This window comes from Rhipicephalus sanguineus, chromosome 4 (genome assembly GCF_013339695.2).
Source record: "Rhipicephalus sanguineus isolate Rsan-2018 chromosome 4, BIME_Rsan_1.4, whole genome shotgun sequence".
Classification (NCBI taxonomy): Eukaryota; Metazoa; Arthropoda; class Arachnida; order Ixodida; family Ixodidae; genus Rhipicephalus; species Rhipicephalus sanguineus.
This window is the reverse complement of record NC_051179.1, coordinates 57,127,466-57,147,270: the sequence shown is the minus strand read 5'-3', so window position 1 is coordinate 57,147,270 and position 19,805 is coordinate 57,127,466. Positions and strand designations below refer to the sequence as shown.

Sequence of the window (19,805 nt, the reverse complement as noted above, 5' to 3'; positions counted from 1 at the left end):
AGCTCGATACTTGCAGCGCGCCGCTGAAGCACAAAGAAGGACGCCCAAAAAGAACACACATGGTATACACAGGACAAGCGTGAACAAACAAATGTCACAGTTGTTGCGTCTTTGTGCTTGAGCAACGCGCTGCAAGTGTCGTCAGTGAAGAATAAGATGCTCTTAGATATTTCTTTCTCTTTTAAACTGCGGCGCGTGGAGTGACCCCTCTGCGTCTCCTGCCACACGGGACGTCTGGCGTAAGGTGTGCCCGGTGTTCGTTTTTTTTTTCGTTTCACATCACGAGTGGGTACAGAAAGGGGCCACTTTGTCGTGCGCGTCTGAAGGGCAGTTTTCAAATTGAAAGAAAATGTAAATGTAGGAGCGTTCCGTGATAGAAAATACGCTCAAGCTCCTCCGAGATCTGCTCACCACCGGCGGTAAATGGTGTATATTAATAGCCCGCCGTTATTTTGCCGGCGCATGCACGGCGCGTTGTTGAGTTGCGTAACGCAGCGCGCTGGGGAGCGAGAGGTCACTGGTTCGAATCCCCTGTCGGGTGCTTCGTAATTTTTTTCTTCTGCTGTATTTTTCCTTTGTGCCTTTATATATATATATATAAATCCGGGACATGACGGCGACTTCGGCGCGGGTTGTGCAAAAATTCCGTTTTCGTAGGGTTGCGCTCCTTTCGCGCGGTCGCGTCTAAGTGGTGGTTTCGTTATCGCGTACTGCTGCGTGTGCCTTGCACGCTCGTGAAAGTCGCTCTAACGGAAACTTCGACAAAATGCCGGGTCCATGTGATGTTGCGCAATGTGGCCTTTAGAGCAGACACTACAGCGTCGGCTGCCGGGCAGTAAATACAGGCATCGTTGGGCTAGGCAAATGTTACGTCAGGAGTCCTTTCAGGCGCGCGATTTGAAGCGCGCTAACGCTGTGCGGACCACTAAAACGTGATTTTCATTCAAAATAAGTACTTCCTTGGCACGAAACAAGCACTACGACGTTTCTGGAACGCTATTTCAACAATCAATGTCGACTTAACATTTACCTTTAGTGTCCCTCTAATGCCAATAGCTATTACTCTCCTGCTTGGCACCGTCTTTACATCACCAGCCCGCCTGCCATCCTACTCTTTGATGAATGTAGCTGTCTCTCGGTTCTCACGCGTCATTGTCATGTTTTCATGTTTTCTATATCTCTGAATAACGATCCCATCGTGACGTGCTTGTTTCGCATTCGCTATTTCAGTTGGCTACATACCCACGAAGATGGACGTACCGTCCTTAGACGCGGTGGAAAACGAGTTTCCTGACGTAATGCCGGGTGGCCACTTCCGGCCAAAGGAATGCACATCCCGGCACAGGGTTGCTATTCTTATACCATACCGAAACCGGAAAGAACACCTGAGGATATTTATATACAACATTCATCGGGTTCTGGCGAGGCAGCAGATTGACTACGGTGTCTTCGTCATCGAGCAGGTAAGCTGTGCTTCTCAGTCTCCCGCAGTGATCGCAGCGTGCAACTCGCGATCAGACAAGAAGGAAATGAGTTCTGAGGAACACGAGTTAGCACCGATTCCTGCGCTCCTCTCTGGATAGTTCGCAAAGTGCTTGCTATATAACCTTCTTTTACAGGGTTTCTATAAAAAGTATCAGGTAAGGTTACGGAAAAGTAGATTTATTACAGATATCGCTATAATGCCTCAAAAGTCTTCCTTCAACGTATACATCCCTTGAGCCTCGACACGCTTTTGCCAGCGGCTTTTCTACGACTCGAAGACTCCGCGGTAGGCGGGTTTCGGAAGGACTTTTAAGGACACACGTACAAGCTTCATTGAAGGCACTTAGGGTCCCATAGGGGTGTTCTTTGAGGGTGCATTTGACTTTTGGAAATAGAAAATGGTCGGCTGTTGCCAAGTCGGGGCTGTAAAAGAGTAGGGGAATCGTCGCGATGTCGTTTATCATCAGGTTCGATACGAAACATATCGATACTGATTTCCACAATCACTAAAACCTTGACGCCGATTCCGAAACATGGATTTTTCGTTCCACGCTGGTGTTTCAATTCATGGTGACAGCAAGGCGCGCCCCACACGCATAAAAGAAATAATGCTTGAGACCAGTCCCGTCTCTGCCGTTTAGCCAAACAAAGCGATATAATTGGAATAGACGAGTAAATAATGCGGGTACTATTTGGCATAGTCACAAAACTTATTTCGTGAGAAGCCGCGGGCCGCATGCGGCCCGAGGACCGCGTGTTTGAGCCCCTGATTTAGACACTCCTGTTTTGTATGTTAGATTGATAGCTCTGGGCTTGTTGTCCAGTTATAACGGTGCTGCTTCAGTGTATTGCTTTGTCTGAACGACTCATTGATCACACTGTGTTTCTGAGTGGTAGAAACACAGTGTAACCCAGGAACGCAACGCGGCAACGCAACATCCCTAGTAAACTCGCAGCTTGGACTCATCTGTGGGCGGTCACCATTGGACATGGCCATGCAATACTCTGTGCACATACGCGTCTATCCCACTTCATAGCCACTCGTCAATCAATTCACGCTTCTTTCTTCGTTCAACTTCTGGCTTCATCAGTCTATTGAGATTCGTCGTGTCTTTCTGGGTAACTGAACGGAAAAGTAAACTATTGCCGAAACAAGTGAAGAACGTTGTCGACCGGGAAGATGAAGAAAATACCGAGAGGTGAGCCAGTGCGCAGAACGCGTAGTTATCTTCTGCTGGGATTCACGGTATAAAATGAACTTAAATAAAAGAAGACACCATAGAAAGAGAAAGAACATAAACGCAGATAATAACGTGCAGTCAGCGTCAAATGTTTGTGGACCCACAAGAGACAAGAAATAATTATGGCAGCTTTGCACTGATGGTGCAAAGCCTGAAGGTACATAGCTGGGCGGCCTTCCTTAGCGTATCAGCCAAGCCTAGCCTAAAGATAGCCAGTTAATGCCTAGATATAGCGACATAAGCATAGGGAGGGGCAGTATAAGCCTGCGGAAGCCAAGTTGAGGCTCTCCCTCTATCTACTTATTTCTCTTTCTTTCTTTCTTTCTTTCTTTCTTTCTTTCTTTCTTTCTTTCTTTCTTTCTTTCTTTCTTTCTTTCTTTCTTTCTTTCTTTCTTTCTTTCTTTCTTTCTTTCTTTCTTTCTCTGTTTCACTCTTTTTCTTCGTGGTTCTTTCCTTCTCTCTTTCCTTATGTTTCTCTCTATCTTTTTCTCGTTCTCTCGCGCATAGCAACGCAATCACGTAGTTCCCATAAATGCTTGTCACGCTAGCGTGCCTGGATAGCCGAGTAGCTACGACGCTCGCCTTCGGGCCTTGGGTGCCGGGTTACGAATGACGCCTCGCCAAGAAATCTTATTTCGTTTTATTTATTTATTCTCCCCCTCTCCACTTCTCTTCTACTCTCGTCCTCCTTTCTTTCCTCCAACGTGTTGCTAGGCGACGCATGGTGACGTCATAGCTCGGCGAGGTTTTTCTGCGCACAGCGAACGGCCTAACCTCCAGCCTAAACCGCTTCGCTGTTAAAAGCTGAGAACTCCTGCTGCTTAGACAGACAGCCCTGAATTTAGATTTCCGGACTGTTCTAAAACGCGCCAGCCACGTGTACTGTGCAGGTCGACCTAGTGCAGCCACAAAGTGCTGAGAAATTCAATGTGTCATCAGACCTAGAGGTCTCCAAACTGTTAACGCCGAATGCGTGCACGTCAGCGCGATGGAGCGCGCGACACTCGCAGAAGAAACGCTTATGTTGTGAGAGAAGAAGGGTTCGATTAGATACACTATCAAGACTCGGAAAGATCTGGTGGTGTCGATAAAGGTGTTTGACGGTAGCTGCGCTAATATCTGTCGATCTGTCTTGGTGGAAGGCAATGCAGCGTGGGGTGGTCATACCAAGACTATGGTTGATTTGTTCATGGGGTTTAGCGACCCAAAGCGAACCAGGCTATGAGAGACACCGTAGTTTAAGGCTCCAGATGATTTCGACCACCTGGGCTTTTTTAACGTGCACGGAAAGTATGGTGCGATGCAAAGGGAAAAAAATGACGATGGCGAACACGAAATCATAACCAAAATGGCGTAATGACGACGGAATGACAACAGTGTGATGAGAAATGTGTAGTGACTCGAAGGGAAGTAGTGACCTGCAAATGCGTTGGACGTAGCTTTTTTACGATGCTGGTTCTTCTCTTTCTTTTTCTTTTTCTTTTTGCAGGGCCTCGAACACACTTTCCGGCACTTTCGGAAATCAGTGAATCTTTTTCATTTCCAGAACTGCATTAGTTTCTTTGTATTACTCAGCGAGTGACTGACTAAATGTGAACTATAAACCAAATAAGCAAGATTCTTCCTGCTACCGCCAGCTCCGACTCTTGTCTTAATTACTTCGCTAGTCTTAATTATTTTCCCGAAGTGCACCACGAAATTGACAACGCGCTGAGTAAACATTACACGTCTACTTTCATTTTTAGGGTGACACTAAGGAGTTTAACCGAGCCAAGCTGCTAAACATTGGATTCCTCCAATCAACTGCACTGTACGACTATCAATGCTTCGTGTTCCACGATATCGACCTGGTGCCAGTCGATGACCGGAACGTTTACACTTGCCCTCAGCAGCCGCGGCACATGTCTGTCTGGATTGACAACCGACCAGGGTGAGATGGCTCTTGCTCCAGCTAGAATAACTGAACTTCACACGGCGCAAGGCACTCGATAAACGTTTTGTATTTATTCTGTGCTCTATACGTCTCTCGATACCATGCATACAGATAGAAGCAAGGAAATGGGCTTACACGGAAAATAAAGAAATCCTGCGCTTATATCCTTCTTGTCTAGGCCCTGGTGTAGTTCTAAATTTCGCACTAAGTTCCGCGCTTAATGCAGCTCCACCACCGTGAAACCTGCGGGAGTGCGTAGCACGGGCAACCCAGCGATTCCCTGTGCAATCGCACGCTTGCCGAGGCGGTGGCACCCTCGCTCGCGCGGCGCCGGTATCAGCCGGATATTTCTGAAGCATTTTTCGCGATTTTAGGTAAATTATTAAGATTATTCTTGGCGATTTCTGTCGTTTATATTATTTTAGACCTTGCTAGTTTATTTTCACTGGTCTTGAACATTGATAGCCTTGCTTCAGGCCTGTATTGACCACTGCGCGACCATGCGACATCAGATAGTCGATGGACGGCGAGCCGGACCCCCAAAGCGCTACGCCCTGAAAAGAGTAAGCTCCAACAAGTACGCTATAGGTGTTTATTGCTATAATGTTGCTATAATATCGATGTTTATTGCTATAACATTGTTGTGACGACGAAAAACAAAACAGCGTAAGTGTAATTTATTTCTTCGCGAAGCGACGCCTTGTTTTGCTGACCTGATATTTTTTTTAGCGCCATCGACGACGCATGACCTTTCTTAGAATTCTCCCAACTTCTCATACAGCGGCCTATAAAAAAAAGATCCAGGGATTTTTATTCCTTAACTGCGCTGTCTGCCATCTCACGTTAGTATCAGGAAGTGTATGCTTAAAAAGAAAGGTCCGTGCGTACATGTTCTACGGCGCGCTTAGCTAGTGTGTCCGCATTTCAGCTCCTCCGTAGCGAAATAAAAAAATGCATATGACATGTCTGCATTATTCTACTTAGTAAAGTTCATTCTGCTAGTTTGTGCACCTTCCGCCATACTCCAGCACCACGGGCCGCATGAGTTGGTAGCCATAATTAGCGGCATCACATCTTTAAAGGCCGGCAGTATGCTGCTGGAATGAACCTGGCGCGAAAGAACATCCAAATTGTAAATGTTACGATGATTTTAGAATATGGTGTAGGAGCCTGTCCGGTTTCCGCACGTAATAAAGTTTCTCTGCTGCTGATATTTCTTTTACAATGATTCGGTGTGCTGATCTCTATGCGCAGTTAGTCCGGCCTTACTATCCCCTCCCCCCCTCCCCCTCTTTTTCACCTTCAGTCCATGCCGGCTGGGTCAACCCGTTCACGATCAACCGGGAAGATGGGAAACATACGACCCTGCTTGCACTGACAAAAAAAAGAACAATTTGGGCACAGCGTTCAGCTGTGGCCTATCACCAACCCCCCTACGAAAATCTTATTACTCCGAGACATGCGTTCAAAATTCAATATTTGGCCGGAGACAGAGCATGCACCAAATGCATTTATCGTAACGTACACTATGACGTACAGTACAGACGCATTTAAACGCGTCAGTTTAGGGCTAATACTGCACGTGCTTTCGTGTCCACCGCCTTACTTCGTGGCACATAAACGTAATGCTGGCTTGCACAATTGCATAAGAGCAAACACCACCTTGAGAGGCCACATCCCTAACGATATGATGTGGTTATCTCAAGTGGCGCATAGATGTTGTGACACATATTGTTTAGATGCTACGTTCCATTACGTGAGGAGTGTGCAGTGCTAAAAGGACAAACTTTTTTTTTTTGCTTTTTCCAGGTTCTTTTACGTTTTGATGTTCGGCGGAGTCAGCGCATTGAGCAAAGAGCTAATGCTAAGGGTCAACGGCTACTCCAATCTCTACTGGGGCTGGGGAGGAGAGGACGACGACATGTCATTCAGGTTTGTGCATCTGCCGTTAAGCATGTAGCAAAATCTATCACAACAGTGGAAGCGGGTCTCAATATCACATATTGAAATCGATAGGCAGCCACAGCGTCCACAAGAATGTTTTAACTGTGTCTTCCTGACTGTCAAGAAGGACGGTTTGTCGAAAGAAGAATTGTTTTAATAAAAGCCTAACAGACAAACAAAGTATTTTCTTTGGTTAGAAGTACGTGCCCGTGGTTTGAATTATGGCATACTTGGTCAAAGTTAAGGTTGGAGCTCTTGGGTCCTAGCGACATCTTCGGCTAGCCCGATGACTTGTAGTTGGTCCTCGCTGTCTGAGCTAAGCCGCACGGTCTCCCCCTGCGTCGTGTTCATATATGTGTTCTTAAGGCCCTTTACTATGTTAGGGCAAGTCTGGATTATGTATCTGGGCTCCGCCCACTGATTGCAGTCTTTACACCTATCTGAGTAAGGTTCTGGGATCCAATGATTACAAGAGTGCGGGTTTGAGAGCGTGTTTGTAATAGGCGCTATGCCGTCGCCTGCTGTTTATTTAATAAAGAATGTGGTGAGCGTAAATAATACATTTTATACAGCACGCAAAAAGCGGAAATACTTGCCCATAGCAGTGAAATAGAGGGAAGGTGTTGCCAGTCGGCGTTACGGTGAAAGCTTGCGTACACAGTGCACTTGTCAGCGACATTCGCTAAGTGTCTCTCGTCGTACATTGGATTGGGACTGCATTGCCAAAAGTAGGGAACATCGTGTCTTACGACTTGACCCACTACAAATTCTGAAATGAAGCTCCCACTTACTCTGCAAGGTATGCCCTGGTGCCTGAAAGACAAGACAAGCTTGTCGTGCGTTGTTCATTGAAAACGGCAGCGCGTCCCTTGTCGCGGTGCACCATTTCACGTTAAGGACTCATCGAATCTTCGCGTACACCGAGTCTCAGCCGCGTGAGATTTTAAAGACCATTGTGCTTCAAAAATATCCGCGTCGTGAAAAGATCGCCAAGTGACTGTCGTCTTTTCTTACAATGTCCACTGCGTAGATGGATTCATGATTGTAAGTGCTCGAGCTTCACGATGTTTGGGCGATAGAACCCTACTCTCCGCAAATACCTCACTAAAGAGCCGTCGGTTGCTTGCAGACAGCTGCAGACTAATAGGTATCAAAATCTGAGTCTACTCAGCAAAATCTATCCCGCGACATATGACAACAAATGTTCGCTATGCGAGAAACACCCAACGCTTTATCACGTTACATGGGTCTGCCAACACTCAAACGTGGTGCCAATAAACAACACACCAACACCGGAGCAGCGGGAAGCTGCGCTGTCCTGCTCCAAGGCCGAAGAACAGCTCAAGCTCATCGACAGAGCTCGCAAGACGGCAGAGGCCACAGGGGCCCCAGACTGAGGGCTCCACTTTCGCCGGAAGCATTCCTTTTATAGAATAAGGTTTTTCATTCATTCATTACTTTCGTCTATCGTCCGAACATCGCGAAGCGCACACATTTGCTACAAATATGAATCCCTAGAAGCTCGCTCAAGCTTCTATTATAACGAAGTTGGATGCTTAAATCTCAAAGCAACTCTCTTACCATGTCCGCTACGTAGTTGGATGCTTAAATGTGAACGCCACTCAGTAACTATAGGAGTTCTTGCGAGAACAGCGAGGTCAACTGTTTGTGCCTATAACGTTGCTTCATATTTGTTCTGGCGAATTACGTGATTCTGATTTTCAATTCCTTTATTTTTTTTTTCGAGCACAGGTTGAAACACATCAACCAGACCATTCTTAGGCGGCCTGCGGACATCGCGAAGTACAAGTCTCTCAGCCATGCGAGGAGCAAGAGGAATGAGGCCAGGTGATGAGTTCTGTCGCGTTCTGTTTTGACGCGATTGCGTTAAACAGCCTCGGTCGCAAGAATTCCATTGTCGTTGTCGGCGGCACTGTATGTGAGCGAAAACTCGGCGTTGTACGTGAGCAAAAAATCGCGATGGAGGCCAATAATAAAAATCATAGGTCCGAGTCGTAATCGAATCTAGGCCATCTGCATGGCGAGCAGCTGTTCCAGCATAGCACCACGTCTGTGCTTAAAACTATTACGGAAAAAAAGCCCATGCAAGCGTCATTTAGTGCGAGCAGTCTCCTTAACGCATGTAATATTGCGTAGCAGAAACGTACGATCGCACCAGGTGTCACACCGTGTGAATTGCGCAAGGAGTGCGTGCTTTAAAGGCCAACCCATCACAGAGATCTGAGGCATGCTTAATTATCATCATAAGTAACATCATTAGGATAGTGTGCAGCTGCGCAGGCACACGCACTGCTTTCGGACGCGTAGTGGGTAACTTAATTCGCAAAATGATGAATTATGGCGTACTGGGCACTTCGCAACTCCTCTTGCAATATAGGAATGCATTCTAGAAGAGTTTAAAACGGCCAATGTTACACGCACAGACTTTCCTTTTCCTCGCAGCAAGCTTAAAATAGATTTTGAAATTTCGGGGTGTTCGAATATTTCGAATAGTAAATGTGTTTTTTCGAATCAAAGCGAATAACAACTGTTCGAATCGACTATTCAAAATTTCGAATATTCGGCCGCCCATCTTGGGCGCACAGTGCGCTTGCTCAAAATAAACGTTTATTCTCTCTCTCGCTCTCTCGCACGCCCCATCGTTTTTTGTGTGGTTCGTGTGCCTTTTTGTACTGCCCACCAGTTATTCACACCAGGCCCACCGTAAGGCTCGTTACCAGACTCGTCATAAGGCTTTCGACTAAATGAGGAGCCGTTGAGTCCTGTTCGTCTGATATGAAGTTGCTAAAATTGGCTACGCAGAACGGAGTGACAGCTGCGTAAAATTGGGTGTTTTACCCAAAAAAGCTCAAGCGTTCTACTGCGGTACCTACAGGCCAGGCATGATGGACTCTGCGTACACCGCTGTAAATAAAGGCGATCTGCGACGTTAACGCTTCCGTAGCGCAGCTGGACCATAACAGATCTGCTGCGGCATGTCCCCGTCCATCAATTCTCATGTCTGCCCGTCTACACACACACACACACACACACACACACACACACACACACACACACACACACACACACACACACACACACACACACACACACACACACACACACACACACACACACACACACACACACGCTTGCCTAGCGGTGCTTGGACAGAAAATTGAAACGCGAACACGGTAGGTGTACAAAGAATGCTTTGGATTCAGCTTTCGCTGCTTTGTGCAAAATAGGCATGAATTTCGGCTTGCACACTTTATGATAGGCTGTACATTTTTTTCACCGTATGAAGAACAAATGTTCAAGACGGTCCTTCCTGGTTTTTAGTTAAGAAATATATTGTACAGGTGTTTACTAGGTAATTTCTAGTTCACATTCCATTTTGCTTCCTTTAGTACATGCATGCTTCTTACCTGCGCACATCATGGAAGCTGTGCTTTCATATCTTTTTTATTCTTATCTTCACTTCTAGACATGGCATCCTTGAGAAGTGGAAAGATCGGTACATGACAGATGGATTGAACAGCGTGAAGTACAAGGTCATGAATATGGAGTTCAAGAAGCTTTACACGTGGATACTGGTGGATTTAGGAGACTAATTAGCTCATTTATGCAACACTTATTTTTGTTGTGGTGTAATGCCGCTTGTTCTGCTCACATAATCATGTTCGTTCAGGTGGTTCACTCGTATAGTAGGAGTGAACGGTCGCTTACCGCGGTAGCTTAGCACGTAAGGTGTCGTGCTGCTAACCAACAGGGCACGAATTCGATTTCCAGCCATGGCGGCCGCGTTTCGATGGGGGCGAAGTGCAGAGAACACCCACGTCCTTAGATTTAGGTGCATGTTAGAGAACCCCAGGTTGTAAAAGTTAATATGGAGTCCCCCACCACGGAGTGCCTCATAACTTGTCGTGGTTTTGGCACGTGAAACCCCACAGTTAAGTGTCTATAAAGCGACCCCATTTCCTTTTCCATTACTTCATAGATGGCACCGTGTTTGACGTCTGCATCCCAGGTCAGTGGACATGGGCTGAAGATTGCCTTTGCGAGTGCTTCATGCCGCTTGAGTTACGTTGGCGAAATGCTGGTGGAGATACAAAATTTCAAAAAAATATTTCTGAAGTTAAAAAAAATACCCTTTTGTAACTTTGTCTATGTTCAGCTAATACATAGAGCTTTCAAATGAAGTATCGTGCATATTTTTAGTCCGAAAACCAAGGCAAGTTTTTTGACGATGAATACAGAGCTTTTCTGAAAAAAAGTGAAATTCGCAATTTTTTTTCAGGCGATTTGCTAAACCTTCAGCGACTAAATTATTTTTATTTTGCAGTCTGTCAAACAGGCTTCCAGTATATAATTAATTTCTACCGTTTGAGTTTGCCTTGTTCCTGGAAAAAAATATCAAACTTTGCAACTTTATTCAATTTTGCTCGTGCGAAAAGCGCTCGAAGAATCGATATACATAAATAAGTCGTTATTTTTACAGTTACATCACTTCATTAGCTTGCCGGGAATACCATTTTATTGAGTGCATCTTATAAACACTCTTTGAAAAAAATTGTTATTTGATGCCCTTTAGCTCAGTCGGCGCAAAACTACACACTCTCACAAAGAGGCGCGAAAATTTTTGGCAACAAAAATAAACGAGCAGAACGAGTTTTGAACTTCAAGAAAAGCGTGGAAATTTTTTCAGCCATATTTGTGATGGCCGGAAAAACGCTGGGTGATTTGGCATGGAATGACCCATACAAATATATATATATATATATATGCCGGGTGTCCCAGCTATCTTTAGCCAAGGGTTTAAAAATACAATATTAGAGGCAGGCGAGTGAAATCACTTGAAAATTGCTGACAGTCAGCTTGCGCACTACAGACAATTTTTCGTTTGGTAATTAACTAACTTGTTAATTAGGATTATTTAAATAAATTGATAAATATTGACTGTGAGCAAGAAATGCGGCTTGCAAAGTTCGAGAGCGTCTTCCGAAGCCCCAATTTCATTATTTGCGATAAAACAAGTTTCACGTATACCATTTTTTCCAAGCTGCACAGAAAGCCCGCGAAATACAAAAAGAACCACGTGACTAGCGCATTCGCCCGCCGCGAGAATGCTGCCCTCAGCCGTGGTACGAGCGAACAAAATCAGCTGCGGCCGCGACTCGCCGGCTCCGTTGCTCGACGGTGGTTTTTTTGGCCCGCGTCAGCCAGTTGGCGTGCGTGACGGTGCAAGTTGTAGCGAGCGCGGGCCAAGAAACCACCGTCAACTTATCAGCCTATACCGCTGCAATATATATATATATATATATATATATATATATATATATATATATATTGACACATTTTTTACTATTCTTCCAGAATTAGAAACATCATACTGCTTCTTTGTATCTATAATTTCGCTTTTCTGTTTGCTTTACCACTAGCCTCAGTAATAAATGTTGACACTGAGGGTTTCATAAACTAATAAAATAAGCAAATATGACTGGCCCCCATTCATACCCTGAGTGATTTTGGAGCCTTTCGGCGACTGGAGCCAAAGAAATCCTGTAGCCGCAGAGCGTTCCCATGTGCTGAGAGCAATCTTGGGAGCCACGCGAACAGAGTTCGTCATATTCGGATCACGGTTCCAAATTGAATGCCTGAGCACTGCCAGCACTGAATAAACTATGCGCACGTTAAAAGGGCAGTTTCTGAGTGTTTGTTTCTATGCCCTTACGGCATCACTACGGCTGTGTCCACGTCTTCCCTGTTTAGTCTTCAAAAATACCTAAACGGTTGTTCTTTATCTCGACCGCTCATCAGCTAATATTTACAACTGCTTTGCAACCCAGTTTTATTATTTTAGTGCACTTGTTAACAAAACAGCGGACAGAAGAACGACACGGACATAGCGCTGTGCCTGCGTAGTTCTTCTGTCCTCTGTTTTGTTTACGTGCGCTAAAATAGTAAAATAGATTACCAGCACCTCAAAGCCTACGACCTGTCGTTGCAACCCAGGGCTTCTGAAAGATGGACGTTTTCTGCCGGTATCGTTAAAATAATATCTTGGTATTGCATTCAGATGTCCTGAGTAACTTACGTACTGTACATTTCTAACTGCCGACACATACTTCATTCTGTCACGAATATTTGCTCCGATATGTCTTCTGCCAGCAGAAAGCAAGCTCAGACTTGTGAATTTATTATCAGTGAAGCTCCACGATATTCTGGGGCAGGTTAGCGATTCTGTGGCTTTAAATAGGTTTCCAGTTTGGAAATTTTGGTGAGCGCTCCCACTTCTACACTGCCCAGCTTCCCCAACGACTGGTTCAAGAAGTTCAGTGCTGCGTAGTAATTACACATATGTTATCAGGTATACGTTACACATACGCTACCCATATGTTATCAGGGAAGTCATATGGTGGCAAATTCTACATTGTGTCCTGCGATGTGAAAACAATGTACAGTACGCGCGATCTTTCCTTAAAACAAAGCCTTCTTTCTGTACAGCTCTCCCCCGACCTTGCTGATCATTGCTACTGCTCTTTGCTCAATAGCTCAAGCAATGAAAATTAGGCGGCTGGTGGTACGTTCTAACCTCGATATCCCAGCATTAAAGCTTAATGCTGTGACCACCACTCCACATTCTTTTTTAACATTATCAAGGCGATTATCAGCTGGATGGGTAACTATTTTTGATTAAGTGCGTAGCTTGTGCCTTATATTTTTTAGTGACAAGTTTTTATTCTTACGTGCAATAATTTTTAACGTATTCGTTTTGTTCACTTTCGTGTTATCTATCGCAGTATTTCAGTATTTTTTATTTAAACAAAGAAAAGAAGCCGTAAAACAAACATCGGCAGATTTTTCGATAATTAGGTTTCATGCAGGAAGCACCAATGTTTCCACTGCAAATGCCCAAAACGAATCGCCATCGTACAGGAATGACGCTCACTGCTGAATTTTTGAGAGTGCACCTTCTTAAATAATACAAGTGTACTTTCGTGGATTACGTTCTGCGCCCAACAGCAGTGCTCATAGCAGGCGACTCGTCGCAAGTTCGAAGCTGGCGCCCATCTGCCTGTATCGTCCAAGTGAATGGAGACGCGAAGAGACATAGCCCACCAAGATAGCTGTGATTCCGGCTTTGAAAACGCGACGTCAAGTTCTCTCACATCAGGGCTTCTTCTAGTTTATTTTCTCAGTGTCCCGTCAATGCAACCTCCAGGAGCACCCTCTCACGCAGTGAAGAGAGAACATAATATCCTCCTCTAGAAGTATCCAAAAGATGGCGCTAAAAGTTCTGCGACTCCTTTGTGCGTAGTGTGTGCATGTGCAGGACCCGGTGAAAAGAGGAACAGCAGGTGCGCATGAGCGACCTTACAGTTCTGCATGCTGGAGAAAATAATAAGGGCATTGAGAGCCAAGGCCAATGACCACACGCGGAGAATACAATTAATAAACGGAACATAGATATGTCCACGGGGGAAATGATGGGCCTGCTGCTGGGACGGTGGCTACGGGTTGCGTGCGAGGCTAATAGCTAGAACAGCCAGTGAGCTCTTGGGCGTTTACGAAAAAGTGCATATTGCGCGCTGATTGCAGGGTGCAGAAAGCAGAAAGGTAAGAGCGTAAAATTTAATGAGAAGTGTTTTTAGAAGCGAGAGACTACAACTCTGCAAATTAAGGTCAGTGACGTCAACAGGGATGTGGGCACCATGCCGGCGTCAATGGATATCTTTGTGCTCGTCAAAGAAAGCAGATCGAGCAGGCGTGTTTGCGAAGCGAGCTGCAAAGTGGGATATGACAAAGGAGTCAGGATAGGAGCTATTATCAATCAGAAGCATATGTCAATGAATAGATACGGGCCGGAGAAAATGTTGCCAAAGGACATATAGTGATAGCAGAGCTTTAAGTAAATATTTGTTTGCCTGTTTTGGAAGCTTCATTATTGAGCTGTGTTTTTCGGTAGGACATGTAAATTCCCACAAGGCGGACCTAGATGAATATATTGTTCACAATAACTCTTCAGCATTGTATCTCAATGAATGATAAAGGAATGAAGTAGTTCACAATGAGAACGACCATTATGCAAGGATGACGCGTCTATTCATATACGGGCGTTGTTGGCGGTGTTGTGCAGTAATGATTAATGCGATGTGCATCAATACAGATTGATGTATTAATACACATTGATGTGCATTAATACACAGTGGTGTGCGTTAATACACATCACCACAAAGTGGTAATGTGTATTCATGACAAGTGATTTGCCTGAGAAGCACAATACAATAGCCTTCCAGAATTCATTGTTTACCGAGTAGAAATAATGCAACTTGGGTGACGTTATCAGCTCATTCAACTTGATGGACCAGTGAGAATGTATTGTCGAGTGCATATAAATCTAAAGAACGCTTGCACCGGACCTGCACGGCCGTTGACGTAGGTATTCCGATTTCGCTGGTGCATAGGTCATATCAAGACTGTGCAGATATATTTCAACCGTTTCCAGAGCGTTCAGCTATATGTCATTGTGCAGTCCATGGAAGCCTTCCGTCGTGCGAAGGGTAAGGTTATCCGCATACAACGCGTAACCCAGGCGAGGCTCTCAGAGAGCTTAATAGCCACTAGACGCACTCAAAGCTTGAAAAGGAAAGAAAACAGGATGGAACCCTGAGGCGCGCCTTTGTTCGGCAGTTTCGCGGGGTTGGATTTATTAGATCCTAAGTTGAGTGTTGCAGCATAGTCTTCTAAGAAAGTATTAACGTATTGGTAGGCTCACTGACCACAGCCTATATCTTCCAGCAACTGCAAGCTTCTCTCATGGGATATCTCATCAAAAGCTTTGTGCACGTCCATAGCTAGAACTATGTCGTGCGGATTACCAGGGGGCTGAATCACCAATTCCTCCTTCAAAAGAAGAAAAACGTCTTGTGCTGTTGCCCTATTGCTGTATTGAAACATAATATTGAGCATCAGGTGTTGTTAACCTGTAGTTCTAGGCTGTGTATTATTACTAGTTCAGACAATTTGCCCCGAGAGTGAGTTGGTGAAATTGGTCACAGGTGGCCAAGTGTTTTCGGCTTGCCTGGGTTGGCTATAAGCGATATAGCAAATTGCTCCTATTGGGCTGGAAAATCCTTTTGAACTTCCCAGATTTTACTATTAAAGATATCTGTCAGGTCGTTTAAGGTTCCCTTGTTCAGATTGCGGGACACAGTGTTAGTGATACCGTCGGGACCTGGGGCTGTATTGTTTTTGCAAGCTCTGTGCCCCTGAGTGGAGTTCCTCTGGAGTAATTTGTACATTCAGGTCGGCGTTGGCGGATAGAAATGTTATAAGCTAGCAGCTTTACCATGGCGGGAAAATTTCTGAGTTTCTGGTTTATTATTCTAACGCTGACACTCATGAACACTGGCCACCATCTATGATGCTAGACATCATCTATACGGAAGCAAAGGTGTGAAGCACCCCTCCATTAGAAGCGACAGGCACAGACGTTAAACTAAGAAACTAAAAGAAAGGCTCACATTTATTAAATGAGAATCTTGCCCAACATCTCACGCTTCATTAAGTCACACTAACTGCGCCCACATTGGAAAGGTGCAGTCAATGTTCTACGTTACATTTCGCTCACAATGCATCGTAAAGGCTCTCGAAGGAGTAATATATTAAAGTGAAGGGAGAGGGCATGGTCTGAAAATCTCCTTTGTGAAAGCCTCTGGTACAGATGCCCTGAAGCTCTCGTAGCCATACGTCGCATCTTCGTAAAACACATTAAGCAAGCCATTGTAGTGATTGTGCGCTTATTGTCGCTAGGTGGTTAAAATACTGCGTCACACTGCTTGGGATAGTGCCTTGATACGCAGTGCAATAAATAATAAATATAACGAAAAAAAGTGGCTTTTTGCCTAGTCGGCAGGACTCTTTCTTTAATGCTTACTTATTTAATAAAGGCGATGTTTCGGCATGCCTGAGCAGATCGCTCGCATCGTAAGACGTCAGCAGAATTTGTTGTAAACGTATTTATAGCACTCCTCGAGCACTCAAGTTTTAATTTAACAGCGAAAAAGTGGAAATATATCTCGTTCTGCCGAGCCTAGGAGGAACACTTTTGGGGTGTTTACTGAAAGAAGGTATCGCCCCACATCGGCAGTTAGTAAACATTTGCACTTTCCCTAGCCACAAAACTAAGGTAATAATTAGGCTAATCAGTGCATCTAACTATTCACCTAACTATCAAGCAAATTAAAACGCGCAGCTCATTTTCAAACATCTGCCGTTCTCGATAATTCCCGTTTTCGTCGAATTTCATTCTTATGTTCCGCGTCCTGTACACATAAACTTTTAGCCCTCTTCCGAGAAACACTCGGTATGTTCCCTGCAATTCATGCACACCACATACCTTGTAACACACGTGTGTGTTCCTGCCTATGGACATTTCAAAGCACCATGAAGTCCAAGCATAGAGTGAGATTATATTCTTTGCTGTAAACAGTAACGCAATTAATGCCTGCCTCCCAATATCTCAACAAAGACTACCACTTGCAATACACAACGTTGTTGTTGTACTGACATAACATATTATCGCTGTCTACACAACCGCATATACAATGCATAAGCGTGCATCCTTTCACAATATTACCTTTTTTTTCAAGGATGTATTGACGTCTGCAGATTGTCTACCTATCCAGAGCCGCGATGCCGTCAGCCCTAGCACACGTCGCGCACACACAATAATGTTTCTTCAGTAATTCTGGAAACTCGAATAGTCGAATGAAAACATCAAGCATGATGTTCCTCCTGATTGCCTGATCAGAAAAAAGAAAACTTGGAAATTGGCAAGCAAAACCCACGCAGAGCTGGAAACACAAGATAAAACCCTGAAAAAAAAAACAGCAACATGAACATGTATCAATCCGAAAAGAAAATACCATCCATATCTATTGCCTATTACACTTAAGGCATCGTTATGATATTTTTGCCTTTTAACACAAACACCGCGCATATCATCGCCTGTGTCGAGAGATTACTTTTTTTTCTTTTGCCTTCACATGCTATTACTGCGGAATAAAATATAGTTTTTCACTTAGACTTCTGTTTATGCCGTTATGGCGGCTAATATATCTTTATAGCTGACAACATTAATTAGAACTAAGAGAAAATCAAGCTAAGGAAATCATAGGGGATTGTATTTGTAGTCATTGTGATATAAATGTGAAGAAACTAAAGTGGACGAAAAGACAACTTGCCGCCAGCAGGGACTGAACCTGCAACCTTCGAATAACGCGTCCGAAGCTCTACCAGTTGAGCTACGGCGGATTCATCCTCCCGTCCACTTTATCGGGTATATATGTGCATTTAAACCTGGAAGTGTTCATCAGTGACGCTCGTAGTCATGACAGCTCAAATGGTAGATCATCGGACACGTTATTCGAAGGTCGCAGGTTCGGTTCCTGCCAGCTGCAGGTTATCTTTTCGTCCACTTTAACTTCTCATTTATATCACAGTGACTACAGATAACGTCCCCCTATACTTGACTTGGCTTGATTGTCTGATAATTCTCATTAACGTCATGTCTACCAAAGAAAAACCAACAGTTAACATTCCCATTCCTTCGTTCAATTATAGCTAGCGGTAGCGAAAGCGCCTCAGCCGTGGGCGTTTGCGTTACTCGGAGCGCCGACATTCAAACCAGGAACAATCGGCTATGACCTTTAAATTCTAAAGCCGTGAATTCCTCCCGAGAATCAAGAAAAAAAGAAAAATAGGCTGTTTGTAATTGCTGGAAAGAACAAATGTTAGAACAGCTGCACATCACCGGCTCATGTATAGTTTACATGCGTCAACGGTGGCAGCAGTCTCTGGGCTGAAGAGGCTTTTGAGTTGCCGACATCGTCAATTCGATAAATATATCAGTGGCAAAAAGGGCTTGATACGAATCCCCTCTAACGTCAAGGCTTGAGCCGAAACGCTTTACCAACACTCGTCGAGCGTCCACGTCAATGCAGTGTTGTGCTCTCGCCGAAGTATAGGTGATCTCGTACAAGCATCATCGTTCGTGTGAAGACGGCGCCGTCACTGTTCACAAGGTGAGAGTCCAAATAGCGGTAGTCACTGAAAAGTCTGTGGCACTCGAACTCTATTTTAGAGCGCAGCTCTTAGGCGCTAGTTCCTGCGTTCAGCGGCGTCGCCGTCGCGGTCGCTGTTGCCGTTGCCGTCGCTGGCGCAACCGATGGACATGAAAAAGTAACCGATAGACACGAAAAAATAAAATGAGAAAAAAAAAAACGAGGAGAGACTACACAATGCTAATAGCGCAACAAGTGCGCGGTTTAATGCTTCCCACCCACTTCAGCTGCGAAGTGCTCAGCCATTATTCATCATCGTCATCAGAGACATGCAGCATCAACAAAGCGCACATGATACCTTACAGATGTGCAGCGGGTACCTCGCTTATCCCCAGAAAGACGAATAAGGGCGTAGTGGGTGGCGTTCTACTTAACAAAGATTAGGATTTCTGGCGCAGTCGATACCTTGCGGAAAGCCATAACTTCAAACACAGTTGGCCTTGCCCAAACACGAAGCTGCGCTCAGAAATCGCTTTAGGCAGTATCGTAATCGTCGGAGAATTTTTTTAACCCATGACTTCCATGCGAAGGATGTGCTCTGTGCGAGAAAATTTATCAGCGCAAGCCGGGGGCGGTGTTATATAGGGATTTACTTTTCGTACCTAAGAAGCTATAAAAGAGGGAGAGTTTGTATTGGGTAACTTGGTCAGCGACAGTGCACTAAATAAAAAAAAATATGAAGACGAAAGGCCGAGGAATAACACACTCTCAGGCGACAGAAAACGCAGTGCCGTGAGCTAAAGGTACATTGAAGAGGATAGAACACTACCCAAGTTGGTATTGGTTCATTTTTGAATAGCACTACACCGCAAACAAAAGAAAAAAAGAAAAAGAAAGACCTCCGTCAGATTCCTGGGCTGATTGAAAAAACACATCCTGCGGAAAGCTGACACGGCTATGAACTGCTCTGCCAAATATTACAGTCGTGCGCGCCGCGTAATGGCCACAAGCGGAGCGCGAAGTTGCCGTTTCCCCAGGCACCCTCTTTTCAAACAGAGGCCGGTTCTCACTCTCGTCGGCGGGCGGGGCGTCTGTCCGCTGTACGTCGCAAGAGACATAGCATGCTTATTGGCC

At 44.9% G+C, this 19,805-nt stretch overlaps 2 protein-coding genes across 3 annotated transcripts in view; both read left to right on the top strand.

Annotated features, from left to right (window-relative positions):
- The window catches only part of LOC119390031 (beta-1,4-N-acetylgalactosaminyltransferase bre-4), a 211,276-nt gene that overhangs the window by 23,324 nt on the left and 168,147 nt on the right, over positions 1 to 19,805 (top strand). The window contains exons 4-8 of one of the 2 annotated variants that reach the window (XR_007415758.1): positions 1,231 to 1,463; positions 4,472 to 4,656; positions 6,469 to 6,591; positions 8,356 to 8,451; positions 10,091 to 10,497. Coding sequence is in view for 1 of the 2 variants with exons in the window: in XM_037657540.2 (XP_037513468.1) it covers positions 1,231 to 1,463; positions 4,472 to 4,656; positions 6,469 to 6,591; positions 8,356 to 8,451; positions 10,091 to 10,217 (764 nt within the window). In the remaining variant the exon portion in view is untranslated. Of the gene's footprint in view, positions 1 to 1,230; positions 1,464 to 4,471; positions 4,657 to 6,468; positions 6,592 to 8,355; positions 8,452 to 10,090; positions 10,557 to 19,805 lie in introns of those variants that run through there. The other variant, XM_037657540.2, reaches the window with a different exon arrangement.
- Positions 18,440 to 19,805, top strand: part of LOC119390029 (beta-1,4-N-acetylgalactosaminyltransferase bre-4) — a 33,198-nt gene continuing 31,832 nt past the window's right edge. Inside the window, exon 1 of the mRNA XM_037657535.2 lies at positions 18,440 to 18,692. The gene's annotated coding sequence lies outside the window, so the exon portion shown is untranslated. The remainder of the gene's footprint in view (positions 18,693 to 19,805) is intronic.